Source organism: Vombatus ursinus, unplaced genomic scaffold, assembly GCF_900497805.2.
Source record: "Vombatus ursinus unplaced genomic scaffold, bare-nosed wombat genome assembly UNPS02015404.1, whole genome shotgun sequence".
Taxonomy (NCBI): Eukaryota; Metazoa; Chordata; class Mammalia; order Diprotodontia; family Vombatidae; genus Vombatus; species Vombatus ursinus.
The window spans coordinates 197,072-218,065 of NW_020955182.1; the positions used below are offsets into that span (position 1 = coordinate 197,072).

A 20,994-nucleotide genomic window follows, 5' to 3' on the forward strand; every position below is an offset into this window, starting at 1 on the left:
TCCTCCCTCTCTTTACTTTTCCTTTCTCACCTAAAGAGACTAGGCTGACCTTGGCTTCCGTTTACTAAGCCTCTGAAGAAAGTGCAAATTAATAGTGCAAACAGAATTGTGGGAGAGATGTTTTTGTTTATCAAAAGCAGATAAACTGCTTTTTAGAACCTTAGAATATATATTTATATACAATTGAAATGTTAATTACAAATTATTATTAAAACAAACCTTCTTAGAGACCTTTACTCGACAATGTCTTGTGTGTGTGTCTTTTTTTTTTTTTTTACTTGCCCGGGGTCCCACAGCTAGTAAGTGCCTGAGGCCAGATTTGAACTGGGGAGTAGTGGGTTCCTGCCTCCAAGGCTCTATCCTTTGGGCCACCCAGCTGCCCCTACCTGATATGCTGTTAATCAATGGGATTAATTTCTTGGGCTGTTGTGAGCTCCTAAAAGACATCATCTTTCCTTTCCTTATGAATATTTGCTAATGTCAGGATTGTCCTCTTATCCAGGACGTGATGAAGAGACCTTATTACAGAATCACAGAAGGCCAGAGTCAGAAGTGACCCCAGAGGCCACCAAGCCCAACCCCAAAGCCCCGAGAGTCCCAGGAGCTTTTGTAGCGTCTCTCTCTGTGTTGAACTTTGCTCGTGTAATACACTTAGAATTGATGTTCTGTGTCATGACATCACAGCAGATGAATTCTCAATGCTTTCAGTTTCTCTTAGTTTCCAAGGTTCCCACATCTCTTTGGAAACTGGAAAAATATTCTCAGAATGGGTGCTGTGGGAATTACCTGAGAATTGTTATGAAATTCTCATTCCCTTATTCAGACTTTTTTTTCCCTCCCACTTAAAACTAATTAGTGACATTTGTCCTCTTCGTGGGCCACCAAAGCCACCACAATTCAACATGTGGTGGCCAACTTTCAAAAGTGAACTTTTACTGTGCTTCCTTTATAACTTTTCATGACACCAGAACATACAGGACGCACTTAATAAATTCTGTTGATGGACTCAAAATTCAACAAGATTGTATGTCTTTTGAGCTTGTTCAAAAGGCACATGGATTCCCAGGGTAACTACAGCTGAGACATATAATCTTAGATGACCAATACAGGGCTACTCTAGATGCTGGACTATTTCTGGACTAAGGGACTGGATATAGTCTTTATCAATAGCCATGAGGTAACAGACAGGGCTGTGTACAATGCATGGGAAAAAAAAAAGGTAGGATACAGCAAGGCAATTCAGTCTCTGGGCCCAATCCAGCAGTCCCTTTGCAGAGAGAATTCTGTCATTCTGCGCAATCCCCTTCTGTGGGAAGTGAGTGTGAAGGGCTTCTCTTGAAAAAATAAAAGCAAAACCAAAAGCCTATAATGTAAAGTTCTTGGAGATAGAAAGAGCATTGTTCTTGACTTGGAAATGTGGACTACCCATTTAGCAAGTTACTTTATGTTCCTAGGTCTCAGCCCACCCATAATATGAGAGGAAATGAGCCTTACTAACATACATCAAGAGTTGCTGTGTCATCTTACAGGGTCTTCCTTGGAGATTCCATGAGTTCCTTGGGGACTCTCTGAAACTCAAATCCTTGTTAGGTCTCATGAATTCCTTGGAGAGTTTTTGGAACTCAAAGGCTCTTAGAAGGGTGGTAACATGAGATGGAACCTTCTTTGGGACCCCCTAGGGGATGGGTACCCTTTCAGGCCCTCTGTGATGAATAATGAAAGGAGAACTCTATATGCTCTTCAAAACAAGCCCGTGGATGTGAGGGAAGACATAAGGAGAGGGGCCTCTGGAGGGGGAATGATGGGCACAGTATCAGAGGTGGTCTCCTCCGGTTCGCTGTCCCTGTCGTCCAGGCTCTCGGTGATAGAGGGGATGATTCTGACCAGCTTCTCTTCGAAGTGCACCTGCTTCTTTCCAGGTAGTAAATCAGCTGGATCCAACACCAGCTCCATCAGTGTGTCTGGGGGCCTGGCTGCGGGAGACTTCTTGTTCCCCTTCAAAATGCTTTTCATGTGGCCAAAGAGGGAGGTCGGCCCTTCCCTGAAGGAGCTGTGGAAGGTGTACGTTTGCTCGGTATCCCCGTATCCTGTGGTGCTTACAGCGCTAGCAGAGGGGTCTGTGTACTGTTCTGGGGTGCAGCTAGCTTTGTTTTTCTTACGTTTACTCAGGAGGAAATATGCCAGGCCAGTGATGATCAGCATAGACCCTGGAAAACACAGTGAGCTTCAGCCACTCTGGAAATGGCACAGTGGAAAGTCAAAGTCTCTCCAAGCATAAACCCTCGGGGGCCATCCCCCACCTAGTGGCCATCCCCAAGGGCCCTCATTTGAAATTTTTTTTCCATTAGTATGGCTACCTAGTAATTCAGATCTCAGCAAAGGAGGGACTTACCCCTCCTCATGCTGAGCTGAAAATAATAATACCTGATGTGCATAAGGAACTTAATAGATTATGGTACAAAGCATCGTCTCCTCATCACATTCCTTCGTCATGGAAGCTCCCAGTAGGCTAGAGTTCTTAACCTGGAGGTCCATGAACTTCAAAACATGTATTTTGATAACTGTGTTTGAGTATAATTGGTTTCCTTTGTAACCTTTTGTATTTTATTTGATGAATTTAAGAACATTGTTCTAAGGAGGAGACTCATAGATTTCACCAGAGTGACAAAGGGGTCCATGATACAAAAAAGGTTAAAAACTCTTGGTTTACAAAGTTGTTTTCTCACCATAGAGGCAATGTGGCTTAGTGGATAGAGAGCTGACTTTTACTGTAATAACAGCATCCATTTCTAGAGAACTTTAAGGTTTACAAGGTGCTTTCATTAACATCCTTCGGAGGTACTAATGCCCCTTTGGGCAGAATCTGGAAGACCTGGGTTCAGGTCCCACCTCCAACACATGCTAGCTGTGTGATCCTGGGAAAATCATTGAACCTGTCTAGGCTAATATTGATGACTATAAATTGCTGAGAAGGTGCTGACCTGTATCAGGATAGCTCTATTCACTAGAACTCCTAGGCTAATAGAATATTAGTGATATAAGGGACCATAGAGACTGTTTATTTCAGCTTCCTCATTTTGCTGATGAGGAAACTGAGTTCTGGAGAGGTCAAATGACTCCCTGAATGTCACACAGCTGATAAGCAGCTGAACTGGGATTCAAACTCATTCACTAACTCCTTTACACCAAGGAAGTTAGTAATGATAGAGCTGTAACTAGGGTCTAGCAGCTGGGGCTTGGTCTCAGGGTGCTGACCTTCATAGGGAGTTGCCATTATTTATATTCTAGCAGGTAAAAGCAATCAAGCTTGGCACCTAGTCAATGTGAATAATTAGTAAAATAGGAAACTATATGATTATGAGCTTTTTCATCCAATGGATATATTCTAGAATGGTCCCTCCTTATCCCTACTTAGCCACTTCTCAACATCAATTTCCCAGTGTCCTGAAGTCTACTGGCCTCCATGCGGCCTTGTGTTCTTGAGTCTGAGGTCTTTCTCGCAGACCTCTCAAACTGAATTTATATTAACAAGCTAATTTTACTGCTTCTCCACATGTTAGAATTATGTCTCTGAGTGATAGCATGCCTACAGGCTAGGTGGTTCCCCTCCTGGCTTAGAGGTGAGAGAATGAGTAAAGAGGGCCCCAAAGACACATTTGGCTTGGGGTCATCCTGCATATATATATATATATATATACACACATATATATATATATATACACACACACACACACACACACACACATATAATAGCCTTATTAGTAGCTGATTTTTATACTCAGATATAAAGGAAGCACATGGTAATTAGTTTGTAAGCTCCTTGGGGTCAGGGACTGACTTATGCCTCTTTTTGTAACCCCAGAGCTTAGCATAGTGCCTGACACATAGTAGGTGCTTTGTAAATATTTATTGATTGATTGGTACAGTAGAAAGAACACTGCATTTGGAACTTAGGACCTGGGTTCAAATCCTGTCTATAAAACTTACTATCCATATGGCCTCAGGGAAATAATTTAACCTCCCTGGGCCTCAGTTTCCTCATCCATAAATTGATGAAGTTATCCCACTTCTAAATCTACACTCTACTGCCCTAAGAAATCTCTGTCCACTTTTAAAAAGTCTAATTGGAGGTCCTGGCATGGAGAACTCTCCAAGCTGACTACATGAAGAGAAATCTCAAGGGTTATTAGTGCCTAGAAGAACTGGTGACTAAGTACTTTGTAAATTTTAAAGGGCTCTGAAAATGGAAATTGTTGGGGCAGCTAGGTGGCACAGTGGATAGAGCACCCGCCCTGAAGTCAGGAGGACCTACGTTCAAATCTGGCCTCAGACCAAACACTTGACATGTACTAGCTGTGTGACCTTGGGCAAGTCACTTAACCCCGATTGCCTCACTAAAAAACAAAACAAAAAAAAAAAGAAAATGGAAATTGTTGTTATTATTGTGGTGAGGGTGGTGGTTGTGACTTTTTTCAAATCTGATTTTTCTTTCCTGACTTCCTAAAATATATATATATATATATTCTAGTGATTAGCTTAATTTTGGTAATTACCAGAACAGTAAATCCTGTGGAAGGTTAGGATCAATATTGAGTCAAAACTTTTACCCACTAAGATACTATTTTTATTTTAGGCTCCCAGAGGACTCTGGCCTTCTCCATTAAGGAAGATGAGCCCTTGCTCAGAATCCTCCATTTAGTCAGGACGAGCCATACTGGCTCTCTCTCCATCCCCAGGGACCTCAGCCAAACAGTCACCTAAGGTCTCTGGGCTGTGACTGGAGAGTCTGGGATGTTCAGTCATTTGTACTTTAAGAGCACTTTATTGGGTGCTCTGTAGGTGGTATCCCTATCAATCCCTGTCCGTGGTCATACCTGGGATGGTCACATGCCAGACCAGCACTGGGTGCAGAAAGCAGGCGACAGAAAGCAGCACATAGCCCAGGAATTTCTGGAAGCAGCCCAACCTGCAGGCCTTTTCCCACAAGACATAGGCCAGAGATTCTGGTTGACACCTGAGAAAAGATAGGTGGGGATGGGAGTGGCCATGATTAATGGAGCAAAAAAGCAAATGAGGAAGCAGGAGAGAAAATATTGAGGGAGGAGAGTGGAGGTTAAAGGAGAAGGGGAGAGAGGTCCATTTAAGGGTAATAGAAAGTGGGAGGGACAGAGATGAGAAAAACAGAAAGAGGACAGGAGAGGAGAGGAGAGACAGAAAGGCAGAAAGGGGAGGAGAGAAGACGAGGAGAGACAGAGAAGATAAAAAAGAGAACAGAAGAGGAGAGGAAATGGGAGGAGAGGGGATCAGAGGGGAGAAGGAAGGAATGGAAAGGGAAAGGAAGGGAAGGGGCAAGGAGGAGAGGGGGAAAGAGAAAGGGAGACAGAGATAGAGAGATTAATCTAAGGCAGAGAGGTAGACACCACACTGGTGCCCTGCTGGTTTTCTTGCTGACATTTGGTGTTTGTATGGTTGCTGGAAACATTAGATTTTCTATTACCCTTTGAATCTAACATTTTGCATCTTATTTAAGGCCAGAGTTGGGTGACCTCTAGTGGCTAGGGAAAAATAGACTACAATGTGAAGGTCCAGGGAAATTGAAAATGTCTTGTCATTTTTAGAAATCCACATTTCTGGCTGGCTAACCACTCCTTTCCTTTGCCCCTTCCACCCCTTAGATATACATTTGGAGACCTAAGAAACCATCAAAAACAATGACCAACCCTCTAGGGAAGATGATTGAATTTGTACCAGATATTGATCAATATTGAATAGAGGCAGTGTGGTTTAATTGCTCCATAAAAGGAAATCAGGCTAATTTCCCTGATGAATTCTGGTTCTCTCTCTGTGACTCAGTTTCCCACCCGTAAAGTGATGAAGACAGCACTACATCTGTTACATAGGTAAATGTGGTGAATAAGGGCTATGGGAATTGAGGCCAAACAAGGGAAAATGGGGCATATTAAAAAATCCTAGAGTTTTTCTGTACTATGGAATCTTTGGTTTATTTCCTTAAGGACCCTCCTGTCCTTTCCTCCCCTTCCCTCTTATTTCGCTACCCAGATGAACCCTATCATTCAGAGTATGGCACCATGGATTGGAGTTGGAAGGGGCTTGGGAGGCCATCTAGCTCAATCCCTTCGATTTACAAATGAGGAAACTGAGGCCTATGGAGGTGAAGTCATTGTCAGAGGTAGGATTAAAACCAGGTTCCCTGAATCTAAGTCCGATGCCACGTCACACAGCATTCTGCCCATTTGTAGCCATTCTAAAGTGCCTACAAATCTTGAACAGTCTGTGATCCTAAATCACTAACTGTGTGACCCTTGGCAGATCACTTAACCTCTGTGTTCCTCAGTTTCTTCAACTATAAAAGCAGGATAATAATAGCACCTACCTCCAAGAGTCACTGTGAGAATCAAATAAGATAATATTTGTAAATCACTTTAGCATGGTGCCTGGGACATACCAGACACCTAATACATGCTTGCTCCCTTTCCTTCCTTACTAACACTCCCTGACCCTCCGTCTATTCATCTGTAAAATGAGAATTACATTTTCAAAAACAACCTCTGAAGACTTGTGAGGAAAATGTTTTATAAGCAATAACACACTATAAAAAATGAGAGCTATTATCATTTTGAAAACTTTCAGGGATATCTAACTCACTGTCTCACTATCACAGTGTCCAGATGAGGCCTGTCATGGTCTAACGTGATTTTGGTTCTTTCTAGATATTGGTGTGACCTTTCCTGATCAGCCGCTCTCGGCATCACTGCATGTACGGTTTGTTGGGGAGGAGCTGGATGAGGACTCAGGTTAATGTCCGTCGTTTCCCATCCATTCATTGACAAGAAGCTATTTTCCCCTCTTTAGCTAAAGGCTTCAGAGGAGGCCGGCTGATGTGCTCAAGATTGGAAAAACTAAGGGGTAGTGGGGCTGGGCTGTCAAACACACCACACTACCTCAGAAGAACAACTTTAGAGACTTAGGCTGCAATCCCAGATCTCTCATTTAATACCCGTTTAATTTCGATCAGCCCACTACAGTCCAACAAGCATTTATTAAGCACCTGCTTTGTGTGCAAGGTGTGATGCTAGGGCTGGGGGTAATTAAAACCTTTCCACCTATTATGTACTTGGCTGCCAACAGAGAGAGGTGACTAGAACCAAGGCAACATCGGAGGTAACCCAACCCGACAGGAAGCAGCTTGGAATAATGAAAGAAACTCTGGACTGTGCAGTCATGAGAACTGGACGATTGTCCTGGTTTTCTTTTCTGTGTGTCCTTGAATAAATTGCTTCATATCTCTAGGCCTCTGCTCCTTCATTTTAAAAATTTAATTTATTATTATTTTTTCAATGAACAAAACTTTATTTTTTTCCTCTCTTCTCATTGGGAGAAAAAACCCAAAAACAAACAATTTGCCCAGTTAAACGAAACAAATTCCCATACTGGCCAGTTCCCAAAAATATATTTCTCAGTCTGCACCCTGTAATCATCACTTTTCTGTCAAGAGGTGGGTAGTATGTTTTAAGTGCTTTCACTCATAAAGGGGTTGGATTAAGTATCCTGATATGGCCCTTCCAGCTAGCTATCACTGTCCATGAATCTGGGATCCTAAGAACCACAGGCACTCTATCCAAGTTTTCCCAAGCTATCTCATGTCTCTGACTTGCCAGATGTATGCCTTTCAGCCTGACTGTCATCCTCTAGAGAAAACAGAGTAATTGGTATCTCTAGCAGAGCCTAGCCTGATAGCACTGATTCCTTTGGGGAAAAGAAATCTGAGACTCTTCCTAGGGAGACTGTGAATGGTATTAGATAAACCAGTTATCACCATGGATTTCAGAGAGCTAAGCACTACCAGTGGCCTGTTTGACTGGTATAACTGTCTGAGTGACTGAAGGGATCACCCTACAATGCATTGGGCCCTGAGACATGAGGAGAGGTCTGTGCCCCATTTTTCCTCCATTGTTCTCAGGACTGAGATATTTTTCAGCTTGAGATGTGATGTCTTGATAAGGTGCATAGTAGCTGCCACCTGGGTAGAAGAAAGAGTACTGGGTTTGAGTTCTGTCTGTAATACTACCTGTGAGACTCTTAAGCTTTCCATGGGTCTCAGTTTTCTTACCCGTAAAATAGATCCAATATTGATCTATGAATGAGCACTGAACAGAGGTTTTCTGCCTTCTTCTCTCTGCTCTCTACTTCATTAAATCCCCCCTGTTTCCTTTAGGGCCCAGATCAAGGGCTACTTTCTACATGAGCCTTGCTCTGATCTTCCCAACTATTAAGGACAATCCTTTCCTTCCCAGAAATTAACTTGTATTTATTCTGTTTACGTTTACATGAGTTTGTGGTTTCTCCTGTAATGGAAGATAAGCTCCTTGAGGTCAGGACCTATTTCATTTTTGTCTTTGTCTCCAAAGCACCTAGCACAGGGCCTGGCCTAGAATGGTTGGTTAACAAATGCTTGCTGATTAATAATAATAACCACTCATCAACTTGCTTATCAAATTACAACAAACTTTCATACATATGATGTTATCTGATTGTCCCAATAACCTGGTGAGATAGGTTGTGCAAGCATTGTTAGCTACAATTTCCAAAACAGCAAACTGAGGTTCAGAGAAATTTAAATGACTTGAAAAATAACATAGGGATACGTGTCTAAGTATGTAAGCTGAGACTTAAAACCAGGTCTTATGACCCTCGGGGCTAGTATTATTTAAAAAAAAAAGATCTTAAATTTTTTAAATGGGTAGCTTATACTCTTCTAGAACCTTGATTTCCAAATATATCCCTCCTAACTGTCCTACCCAATGTACAATTTCTTATGACAAAAAGTAAAAAAGAAAAGAAAAATAACAGATCAGTCAAACTGAAGCATACTTCTGATTCTGACAGTAGATGCATGAATGTGAGACCTTGCATCTTCTGCCAAGGAGGGAGGGAGGTCCATCTTCTGATCTCTACTTCAGGGTCATTTGAAGCTCTAGTGTTGGCTGCTGTACACCACACTGTGTCTCCAGGAATGGAAGATGTTCTAGGTTCACTTGGTACGGGAAGTGTGTTGGAGATGGTTTTGTTTCCCTCCTCCCCTTTGTCTCCTTGTTTATACCCAGCCACCAGGGGAACAAGGAAAGTACTCACCTGAAGCAGAGGGAAAGCAGCTTAGCCACAAAGTAGGAACCTTCACAGATAGAGACTGCAGTCCCCGAAAACCTAGAGGATGGACATTGATTAGAGGCAGCATCCTCAATGGTCCCTTCCTCTCCCCTCCCTCACTTTTGGGGGTTGTTCTTTTAATCACTGATTTCCGGTGTCCCAATCAATCTATTGTCTATACCCATAGTCTTTTCCCCTCCAGGGTGTGGGTTTCATTCATTTAATTGTACAACAGGAACTTTTAGGGTAGCCTTCATTTGAGAGCCACTGTGCTAAGTAAGCTCTGTAAGTAAAGTAGAGATAAGTTAGACATGGCCCTTCCCCTTACTTACCTAATTTATCATAATGAAGTATTAATCAGGAGGCAGCTAGATGGCTCAGTGGATAGAGCACTGGGCCTAGAGTCAGGAAGACCTGAATTCAAATCCAGCCTCAGATACCTACTGTCTGTGTGACCTTGGGCAAATCACTTAACTTCTGTTTGCCTTAAACCACTTGAGAAAGAAATGGCAAACCGCTCCAATGTCTTTGCCAAGAAAACCCTGCAAGAGCATTGGCATACTATGGTCCACAGAGTCATGAAAAGTTGGACACAACTGAACAACTGAACAACAAATTATTAGTAAATGTAGACTGTCTTTTCTCCCCAAATATGGCTTGGATAAAACCTGAATTCTACCTACTATTGCTATTCCATGCATGAATGTGTGTGCATATGTGTGTGTATCTATGTGTATGTGTACATATATACTTACATATATACATACATGAATATTTATATATAAAGGAGTTCTCATTTTTTTTGTCTTTTTCTCTTGGTTTCATGGGTGTTCAATGAATTCATCACCAGTGTCCATCCTACTAGTGAAAAGTCTCTCTACGTTAGGAAGCTAGGTAGCACAGTGGATAGAGTGCCGGGCCTAGAGTCAGAAAGACCTCTGTGGGCCTGGAGTCAGGAAGATCTGAATTCGAATCTGACCCCAGACACATCAGCTTCGTGACCCCTGGACAAGTTACCTTACCTCTGTCTGCTTCCATTTCCTCAACTGAAAAACAGGGACCATAACCTACCTCACAAAGTTGTGAGGATATTCGTAATAGGCTTAGCCCAGTGCCTGGCACACAGAAAGTGTTGAATAAATACTTATTCCCTCGCTTATCCTCAGCTTGGCTGAAAGCAGACACAGTCTGTTCGTAGGACAATACAGTCAGATCTGGAAGAATGACCTTCAAAATCATCTAGTCTAACCCTCTTTTTTTTTTTTTTAAATATTACAATTGAGGAATTTGAGGCCATACGTGGATTAAAGGGCAGATACAGGAGTACTTTGACTCCAAAAGCATCAGTGCTCTTTCCAATGGAGCCTCCCTCTCCTGACCCCTGGGGCCATGCTGGAAGCTTTTCCATCCTGGTAGAAGCCATCCAAGCTTGTGGTTCTTTAGCACAGTATTCAAGAACCCAGTAGCAGAATAACTCCACAATGAAGCTTCATAGAAGGATCTGGGGGCCTAGTAGAGAGGAGAGCAACTCTGGACATCTCTGGGCTGAAAACTAATAAATCATTATCATCATCATCATCATCATCAACAACAGCCACAACTACCCACATTTCTGGGGCACTTTTCTGTTTACAAATGCTTTCTCTGTGGTACCTTGTGAGCTGGACAGTGCAACAATTATTACCCCAGATTTACATATGAGGACACTGAGGCTCGGAGTAGAGCAGTCAGAAACCCAAGGCCACATTCCTGGAATGGTTTGAATACAGCCCTGTTCAAAAGAGTTGGCTAGAGTAGAAGAGCCTTGAAATCCTTTGATAAGGTCATATTCCTTTATAAGGCGGCTAGGGACCTGACTGGGGTGGGGGGAGGAGATAAATGGAATAAACATTTATTAAGTGCCTACTGTGTACCAGGCACTGTGCTAAACACTTTACAAATATTATCTCATTTGACTTTCTGGTCCCATCGATAGGCCATCTGTATATATGAAGTTCTACACAGAGAACAACGATTTATTATTGACAAAAAAGAAGTGTTACTTACAGAAGATAGAAAGCCAGGCTTTTGAATTGTCCTTGGAGGAAAGTTTCAACTCCCACGCCGATTAGCACTGGAAACACAAGAGGCATGGTGGAGAAGGGGCAGGAGAATGGCTTGATGCCCGATGGCAGACTTAAACACAACATCTCATTGACTTCAGGTGACGAGCTGAATGTTTGTTTATTGTAGAACTGTTCTGGCCCTTTACCCACGTGCATCCAAACCCCAGAGCTGAATCTAGCTTTTGAGAGCCTCTATTGCCAGTTCCGTTGTCCTGCTACCTTGACCCTAACAGGTAAGACTTTTGCTTCATCCATATGGGAACCAGGCTGCCCTGCCACTCTTTCTGTCTCCTTACTATGGCTTCAGTGGACAGCCTTCCTCCCTTTCCTTTGTGTCTTGTCTTCTCCCATTAGATTGTAATCTTCAGGAGGGTAGGGAATGCCTTGTTTGCTTTTATATCTATCCCCAGTCTTAGCACAGTACCCAACACATGGTAAGTGTTTTTTAAATGCTCTCCTTCATAGATTGAACTTCCTCAGAGGAAACCCAAGGATTTGAATGACTTGCCTAGAGCCTAATAGAAATCAATTGAAAAAGGGCCCATTCTCAAGACAAAGTAAAGGGGAGTTTAGCTACTGAAGCTCTGAGAATATGAAAATTGAGAGTGCTCTAAGGCAGCTCTCTGTGTTTGCTTAGGTCGTAAAGACAGTTACATGTTGAACTCACAGATAAGCTTTTCATTTCATCTTTTGAGATCAGACCACATAATAAGCTGTTCTCACCCCCTAACAGTTTCCTGATGTAGATGCCTGTGATTATATTATAGTAATTTTCAAGAAGAGGTTCAAACTGAAGTGTGTGTGTGTGTGTGTGTGTGTGTGTGTGTGTGTAAAGGGGGAGTGTCATGGGATGCAGGTCTGTGGAAGGTCTCTCTAGCTCCCTGTGGTCTCCAGGTGTGTTTAATTGTTCTTAGCAAGATAACGACTCTTTTCTACGTTCCTTAGGAAGAAGGCAACTTAATCCTCTTCTCCATGCAATTCCATCAAGAATTTTAGGGATTTGGAAATCAACTCATTCCTTCCAATGTACAAATGAAGAAGGTAACTGTCTTTCTTTCTCAACGCTGATGCTTGCAAAGGCAAAGTCAGAAAATTTTTTGATAAGAATGTAGCCCCAATTTTACACTGATCTGACACGGATGTGATGGTGGGTAAGACAGGTTATGAAAGACAAGCCAAGATGCTACTAAAATTAATGAAAAACTTGAATAAAAATCAAAGCATATTTTAATGGGATCTATTTACATATCCTTTGTGAAATCTACACACCTGCAGAAACTTGGCAACTCATCCTGAAGTCTGTTTTCCCATCTCAGCCCCACCCTGGGTCCCTAGGGCACAGCTACCTTCCAGCAAGCTCCCTGGTCTTCCCCTCCCCCCAGGAGGCCTCCATGCTGTTATCAGAGCCCTAATTTGTGGATTTGTCTTAGGTCCCTTCTCACTTCCCCTTTCATTTTCCCTCCTGGTAACCCTGAAGCTTCTCCAAGGTTCCTATTCTCTGCCCTGTTCCTTCAGGCCTCAGGTATAACTTGAAAAGGATGTGGTTGTGGTCTTACCGAACAGGGGTCCTGATTCAGAGTCAGAGAACCTCACTTTAAATTCTGGCCCTGATACTTACTCATTGTGTGACCTTGGGTAAGTCACTTCTCTCTGAGACTCTCTGAGACTCAGTTTCCTTATCTATAAAATGACGGAACTGGACTCCATCATTTCTAAGGTTTTTTGCAACCTGAAATCTTAAATCTTACAACACATTCTCTCTAAGATGTTAGTGGATTAGGTGTCTGAACTTGCTGGGAAATGCATTTCTTCTCACATGACACCTGGTTTTAGCCTTAAGGTCTAAAGAGGCATGCAATTCCCTGGCAGATGTGGGCCTTTGGACAAGGTGGCTGGTCTGAATTATTTGTCTGCCAGGTTATGAAGGCTGGCTGAAGAGATCTGCTGGTTCTATGAGTCACTTTTCTGTTGTGTTTGTAGGAAAGCTGGTGGCCAGTCAGCAAACATTTTATAAAGCCATTATTATGTGCCAGATACTGCTCACTAGTGTTGGGGATACAAAGAAAGATGAAAACATGGCTCATGTCCTCTGGGAATTCACAGTCTAATATAGTCTAACATGGAAACAACTACACAGGATGTATGCAGAGGAAAAGGCAGGCCATCTCAAAGTAGTAGAGGGAGGAGGAAAAAGCCTCCCTGCAGAAGGTAGCATTTGAGCAGTCTTGAAAGAAGCCAGGACATAGAGGGGAGGAGGGAGGGACATTCCAGGTATCACTTAAAAGGCACAGAGTTGAAAGATGGAGTGCCATGTGCAAGAAACATCCAGAAAGTCAGTGTAATATAAGAAGACTGAGAAGGGAGGAAGGGCCCAGGCTGTGAGGGACTTTAAATGCCAAACAGATCATTTTATATTTGATTTTGGAAGTAATAGGGAGCCATTGGAATTTAACGAGTGTAGGGTGGTGGCAGTGACATGGTATCATCCATATTTTAGGAAAATCACTTTGGTTGTAAAATATGGTGGCAAATGGTGACATTATGCATCCTATAACCCATTTAAGTAATAGATAGTTTTGTAGGGTATCAGTAATCATAGAATATGACATTAAGTATGGAGCCCATGCATGGCTGCTTGGCACAAAGAATTCTAGACTCTATGCTGTTGGGTCAGCCACCCTCAGAGAAGGGGAACTTTTTGTCTGGCTTATGTTTGAGAATTTGGTATTACAATATACCAGCTATTATATTAGTGCATTCTAGCTACCTACTAGGGGAACCCACAGGGAACAGATTGAAAGAGTAGAGGAGACAGTTATTTAGAAGCAGCATAATTAAATTAGGGGAGCAATTACTGCCCTGAGCTTTAGTTTCTTGGATTGTAAAATGAAGGGATTTTTCAAATTCTGGAAACTTCCCCTGGAAGCATCTTTTGTAGGCCCTCTTGAAAAGCCACTGTGTCCTGGTAGCTGAATGAGACCTTTGGGGAGGAGGATTTCAAGACTAAACAACCAAATGAAGTCTTAAAATGTATGTTTCCTTTTGATAAGCATTTTTTCCTTTTGTTTAGCAATAGGTTTGAAATAGGGAGTGAACCCAAAAGGAAAGAAATAGTTCTTCCTCCCTTCTCTGGCCCCACCTTTGGAAGGTGGAAATGCCTGCCCAAGGTCAGCCACACCTCTTCTCCTCTCACTGGACAGTTTCTTTTCACTAGTCACTAGCCCTGACTCCACCCCTGCAGAGACCTTTCCCTTCACGTGGGAAAGGAGGAGTCCCTGCCGCCCAGTCTTGTCCAACACAGCTAAACAGTCCTTTGAGTTTTTTTTTTGTTTTTCTTTTTTGTTTTTTTTTGTTTTTTTTTTTAAGCCTGAAGGACTGAAGGAAAACTCCAGATTCAAAATAGTTCTGCCTTTTGGGAAGTTTATGCAAAATCTATAAATCAAAACCTTAAGATTCTTTCTTAACTTTCTCAGCCCCCAGCTTGGCATCCTGGGGAATCAAGATTCTAACCCTGGGTCTTTCTGGGTCTCAGTATTCCAACACCTCCTTACTCCACTACCCAGCCCCACCCTCATCCCCATTTACGAATAAGGTAGAGCACAAATCAACAGCGATTAGACGAATCAGATTTATCTAGCCAAGCTAGTTCAACCCATCCTCCAACTCTTCAGCTCTTTCCACCCCATCATTCCTACTCTAACTTCTTGTGTCTAACTTGTGTTACCTTCAACAAGTCACTTCCCTTTTCTGCGTCTAAATCTCATATCTGCAAAGTTTTCTTTCTTTCTTTTTTGTAAATTATTTTTATTTTAAACAAATACAAAATGAGAAAAGGGAAAAAAAAAACTAAAACATTGCCATATACACAGCAGACCATAAGAGAGGATTCAACGTAAAACAATACATTTTCCATTTCAAGAAAACCTATATAATAAATACTACACATTATTTTCAAAGCTGCTTTCTTTGCTTTTGTTGGTTTTCTTTTGTTCTCTGCTGTGCACTTTTTACTTTATTTTTCCCCCTCCTTCCTCCTCTTCCCCAGAGAAGGCTACAATGAAGCATGGATATAAACACATATACATAGATATCTATACATATAGACATATATACACATATATATGCTTATATACATATCTGTAAGATAGTACTATGCTTATTTCTACCTGTCATCTTTTTCTCTGAAGGTGGGAAGCATCTTCCTTCATAAGTCCAGGTCTTTCCATATTTTTCTAAATCAACCAGCTCATCATTTCCTACACCACAGCAATATTCTAACCCAGTTACATCCTATCTGAGAGATTTGTCTATGAAAACTTCCCCTCAATTTTCTACATTCCTTTTATTCTTGGCAACATAGGTTTTATTTATACAAGAACATTTCAATTTAAAGTAATTGAAATTTTTTTTTATACTTCCCCTCCCCTCCCCTCTCCCTTATAATATAGTTTAAGGTCTGATACTGCTGAAGCTACTTCCTTTACATCTTGTTTCCTGGTTTCTTTGAAGTTCCTGACCTTTTGCTATTCTGAATGAACTTTGTTATTATTTTTTCTAATTCAATAAAATATTTTTTTTAGTAATTTAATTGGGATAACATTGAATAAATAGATTAGTTAGGTAAAATTGTCATTTAAAATTATATTGACTTTACCTACTCATGAACAACAAATATTAATTCAATTATTTAGATCTGATTTTATTTGTATAAAAAATGTTTTATATTTATGTTAACATAGTTCCTGTGTCTGTTTTGGCAAGTATATACTAAAATACTTTATACTGTCTAGGTATTTTAAATGGTCTGAAACAAAATTGAAAAATTTTGCTGACACATATGTATCTATCTATCTCAGTTTTTCATTTTTGATTAAATCTATTTTAACTTTGATTTTGAGATCATGATTACTATTCCTGCTTTTTTTACATAATAAGTTCTACTCCTGCCCTTTATTTTATCTTTGTGTATGTCTCTCATTTTTATAATATTTCCTGAAAGCAATGTATTATTGAATTCCAGTTTTTAATCTGCTATCCATTTACCCCTTGTTTTCAAGGAGAAATATCTGTGATTCATTGGATTCACTTTGCCAAGACATATTATTAACAAAGTAAAAAAAAAAAAATCTCGAATTTACAAGACTCTCTTTCAATTTGAGAATTCCGGGGTGGAGTATCCTTAATGAAGGGGCGTGAATGTTTGGAATAGCCAATGTGAGAGGTGTACTAGGGAACCAAATGGAAAAGTAGAGGAATCACAAGCAGCACTGGGCCCAGTTACAGTTGTTGGGCATCATGAACTTGGAGTAGGTCTGTGTCTTTTTTTCAACAAGGTTCTTATGCCTCAAGTTCAGTAATACATAACATCTAGACAGTGGGCTTGACTTACTCAAAGATGGGAGTGTAAGGTAAGGGTGAAAACAGCCTCAAAGGAGCTAACCATGGAGTCCGACCTGGGTAAGGGAATCAAGTGGTATTATCTTTTGTTAGCGTTTGTTTTTAGCTGTCTATATGTCTGGTTTTCCTTCAAAGGTCAAGGCAGTCCCTTGCTCCAGGAAATACTCTCCTCCCCGCCTTTCTCCCCTCTGGCCCCCAAACAGTCTTTTTTTGCCCTCTGCCCAGGGTAGGGTTCATTGTGTCCTTATTTTTTTATACTACCTTTTTGTATGAACCTAAAGATCTTTTTTGTAGTTGGCAAACAGACCCACCAAGAAGACAAAAGACAGCTTTCTTTGATTGCTGAAGTTCAGTCTTTTGAATGGTAGCTCACTGCCTAGCAACACTACACCTTAGTTTTGAGGGTAAGTGACTGGAGAATTCCCATACTTCGAGAGAAAGAAGGTGAGTAGGAGTTGAGCCTCAGTAACAGAGGAGTATAGATTTCCCTTTTTGCTTATTAATGAATGGATTCAATTCCTCCCTTGTTCTCTAGGCAAAGAAGAGCTTCCTTTATCCCCTTTTCTCTCTCTCCCTGTAAGTATAGATAGAAAGAGAAAAATGGACTAGTGCTCCTGGGTATCACACTGCCTCCAGAAATCCCCTAGTCACTCTTTTAAGTGGAATTCAGGGACTAGAGTGGAAGAAGGGACTTAAGGAAATATGGGAAACACTCTATCTCTGCTCCAACCTCAGGCCAATGCCCTCTGGGTCATGCAAGTCAGGGTCCTGTAGTCAGGGGTCCTACCAGATGTCAGAGTTTTAACTAGAACAGTCCTTCTAGATCTGAACAAATAAAGAAAATATAGGGTAGGAGCCAACGGTTTGGGCACAAATAACACAGATTAATTTGAAAACTATTTCCCTGCAGCCCTTGCCTCAAAGAAATGTGTACCTAGCCTATTTCCTATTACAGAGTTAATAAATGAATCAACAAACATTTATTAGGCATCTACTATTGTGCTAGGCATTGGGGATACAAGACAAAAGTGACAGAACCCTTACCCTCAGTAAGTTTACATTCTACAGGAGGAGAGGGCACACACATATATTTACATACATGCACATGTATGAAGGATTAGGGAAGACTTTATGTCAAAGATGGCACTTGAACTGTATCTTGAAGGTAGCTTGGTATTCTAAAAGACTGAAATGCATTCCAGGCATGGGGGAAAACCCATGGCACCGAGATGGGAAATAGAACATCACGTATAAGGAATAATACGTAAGATCTACTAGAACAAAGAGTCTGTCTAAGGGAATAATGCCCAGTAAGGCAGAAAGGTAGGTGGGAGCCAAGATGTGAAGAACTTTAACTGCCAAACAGAGAAGTTTGTACTTGCTCCCAGAGGGAACAGAGACAATTTCTTTTGTATTCCCTAATTTATCGATCTTGTCCTAATGATAATGGCAGGAAACTCAGAACACTATTGACTCTTCCACAACTACTCTACAGTTATAGAAAGGGCTAAGAAATGTACGCCTTGGGCCCCATAGGACTCTCATCGTTTGGACATTAAAGTTGTGTCTCCATGGTCCCTCTAACTTCAGGGACAATCTGTGGTCACACTTGGTTTCTTTATGCTCTTTTAGGGATGCATTTCCAGAGCATGACCACAAGGTGGCAGTGGTTATTCAGTTAATACGGCCAATCTCAAACTTGGCTTTCAGGATGCCTTTATGCTTAAAAATGATGCAGGATCCTAAAGAAGTGTGTCTATATGGGTTGAATCTATGAATACTTACCATATTTGAAATGAAAACTGATAAAGTTTTAGATATAGTCATTTTAAAATATCAATAATAAACTAAAGCAAAATAAAATAACAAAACAATAAAAATCAAAATATTAATAAACAAAATAACATTTTAATGGAAAATATACTTTCCAAAACAAACAAACAAAAAAACAAATAGTGAGAAGAGTGACATTGTTTTACCTATTTTTGCAAATCTCTTTAATATCTTGTTTAACAGAAGACAGCTGAATTTGCATGCTGGCTTTTGCACTCAATCTGTTTGCGGTATGTTGTTTTGGTTGAAGAAAATGCAGTCTTGCCCAGATACAGATTTGAAAAGTGGAGGAGTATTGGAATAAACAAATATCATCTTCATATTATTATGAAAATAATTTTGACCACAAGCACCACCTGGAAGGGTTTCAAAGAACCTCAGGGGTTCTTGGACCACACTTTGAGAACTATTGTTCTCAAAAATGAGATATTTGTAAAGCATTTAGCACAGTGCCTGACTCATAGTAGGTGTTATATAAATGCTAGCTTTTTTTTTTTTTATTAATTACTGTGATGTTTCTCTGGGAATGAATTGGCAACCTGAGGTATATATGTTATAGGTTCTAGAGCTGGGAAAGACCTCATTTTACAAAGGAGGGACTGACGAACAGAGAAGTGACGTAAGTCTTTTAAGGTCACACATGTAACAAGGAGAGCTGGATTTGAAGTCAGACCAGTCATTCATTCCACAAGCATTTGTTAATTGCTTACTGTGTGCTAGGAATTATGTTAAGTGCTGAGGGTACACAAAAGAACAGAAACAAGTCCTCTTATTCCAAATCCAGTGCTCTATCCAATTGCTGTTCAGTCCAACTCTTCATCACTCTGTTTGGGGTTTTCTTGGTAGAAGTATTGGAGTGATTTGCCATTTCCTTCTCCAGCTCATTTTACAGAGGAGGAAACTGAGGCAAACAGGGTTAAATGACTTGCCCAGGGTCACACAGCTAGTGAGTGTTCTGAGGCCAGATTTGTACTCAGGAAGATTAGTCCTCCTAACCCCAGGCCTGGCACTCTGTGCACTGTGGAGCCACCTAGCTGTTCTATCCCATACACCATGCTGCATATTCTACGATCCTACTCTATTGCAGACCGTTTGTGTCCTTCATGGTACCTAGGTAGGGTCCCCAGGTGTCAGCGCACCTGGGAAAATATTAATCAGGCATATGTGAAAAGCTTGTGAAAAGGAAACTTTGGGGACCGGGGTAAGAACAAACGTCCATTTCTCTTTGTTTCTTCTATGGAGGAAGGAGGCAGGAAGGCATGGTGAAAATGATAATAAATTTGGATTTGGTGTCAGATGACCTGGGTTCTAATTCTAGCTCTGTTACGCACCAGTATGTATTCTAGGGCAAGTCATAACCTCTCTGGACCTTAGCTTCTTAATCTCTAAAATAATCTGTAAAATGGGAATAACCATATCTAAATCCCTTGAACCTATGATATATTCTACTTTCTTACCTACTCCTGAAAAAAAGACCATAACCCTTTTGGGTAATGGTAGAGGTTGGACATGTTTGTAAAGCAGGTTCTTGCCTTTAAATTTAATTTCCTGTGGAATATCTCTTGGATGCACTTTAGCTGGACCATCCAAAATTTTTTCTAAATAGGATTCAAAAACAAAGAGATCAAAATGGGAATTCCTTCTAGGTTCTAAGACTAATTGTCATGTTGGTAAGTACCTACAGCATCAAGCTGTTTTTCATGTTTTGTCCTTAACCCAAGAGGCCTAATTCTATCCTCCTTCTGTAAAATGTTCTATCTTCTATCCTCCTGTCTGTATGTTTTTTTGAAAATCAGGGGGTATTTGGCTAAGATGGTAGTAGGGAGAAAGGGCATATGGTATAGTAGGAAAAATACTGGACTGAAAACATGGAACACTGGATTCTAACCCTGGTTCTTCTACAAATGTTATGTATGACTTCATTCAAATTCCTTCATTTTTCTGAGCCTCAGTTTCTTCCTCTGTAAAATGGAAGGTGAGAGGGATTGACCATGATGTTCTTTAAGGCCATTTCCAGATCTGATCTTCCATAATTCTCTACTCCTCATTCTCTGCACTTTTCTACCTACTCATCAGCAATCTTCTCATCTTGGAGATGTCTCTTCCCTTAAGCCCTCTATTCTAGTTGGTGAGTAAAGGACCACCATTTTGTATGGTACCAGACAGGAATGTGCTAGTAAATGTATAACAACTGGGTTTCCGGAAAAACAAAACAAAACAAAACAAAACAAAACCCCAGAAACAATAACAACAAAATAAATGTAGGCACAACATACTTTTAAGTTTAATCTGAATTATTAATATTCTCTCTATTACTTTCTTAAGTCTAGACAATCAACAAAACAATTCAGGTCCTAATTTGTAACCATTTACTCATTTCTGAGTTGTGAATATTCACACTGAGGGTTTAACAATCAGATCTTTTGAGACAGTTTGAACTGGATCCAGTATAGCCTGGTTCTCAGGCCATGCTCATTTTACGCCCAGATCC

At 40.9% G+C, this 20,994-nt stretch overlaps 1 protein-coding gene across 3 annotated transcripts in view; it reads right to left on the reverse strand.

Annotated features, from left to right (window-relative positions):
* Nucleotides 1-311: 311 nt before the first annotated feature.
* Nucleotides 312-20,994, reverse strand: part of TMEM72 (transmembrane protein 72) — a 47,495-nt gene continuing 26,812 nt past the window's right edge. Inside the window, exons 2-5 of one of the 3 annotated variants that reach the window (XM_027847408.1) lie at nucleotides 11,215-11,281; nucleotides 9,154-9,225; nucleotides 4,875-5,014; nucleotides 312-2,207 (exon numbers count right to left, since the gene is read on the reverse strand). In XM_027847408.1, the coding sequence (XP_027703209.1) occupies nucleotides 1,741-2,207; nucleotides 4,875-5,014; nucleotides 9,154-9,225; nucleotides 11,215-11,281 (746 nt within the window). In that variant the 3' untranslated portion in view covers nucleotides 312-1,740. Of the gene's footprint in view, nucleotides 2,208-4,874; nucleotides 5,015-9,153; nucleotides 9,226-11,214; nucleotides 11,282-20,994 lie in introns of those variants that run through there. The other 2 variants (XM_027847410.1, XM_027847409.1) reach the window with 2 other exon arrangements.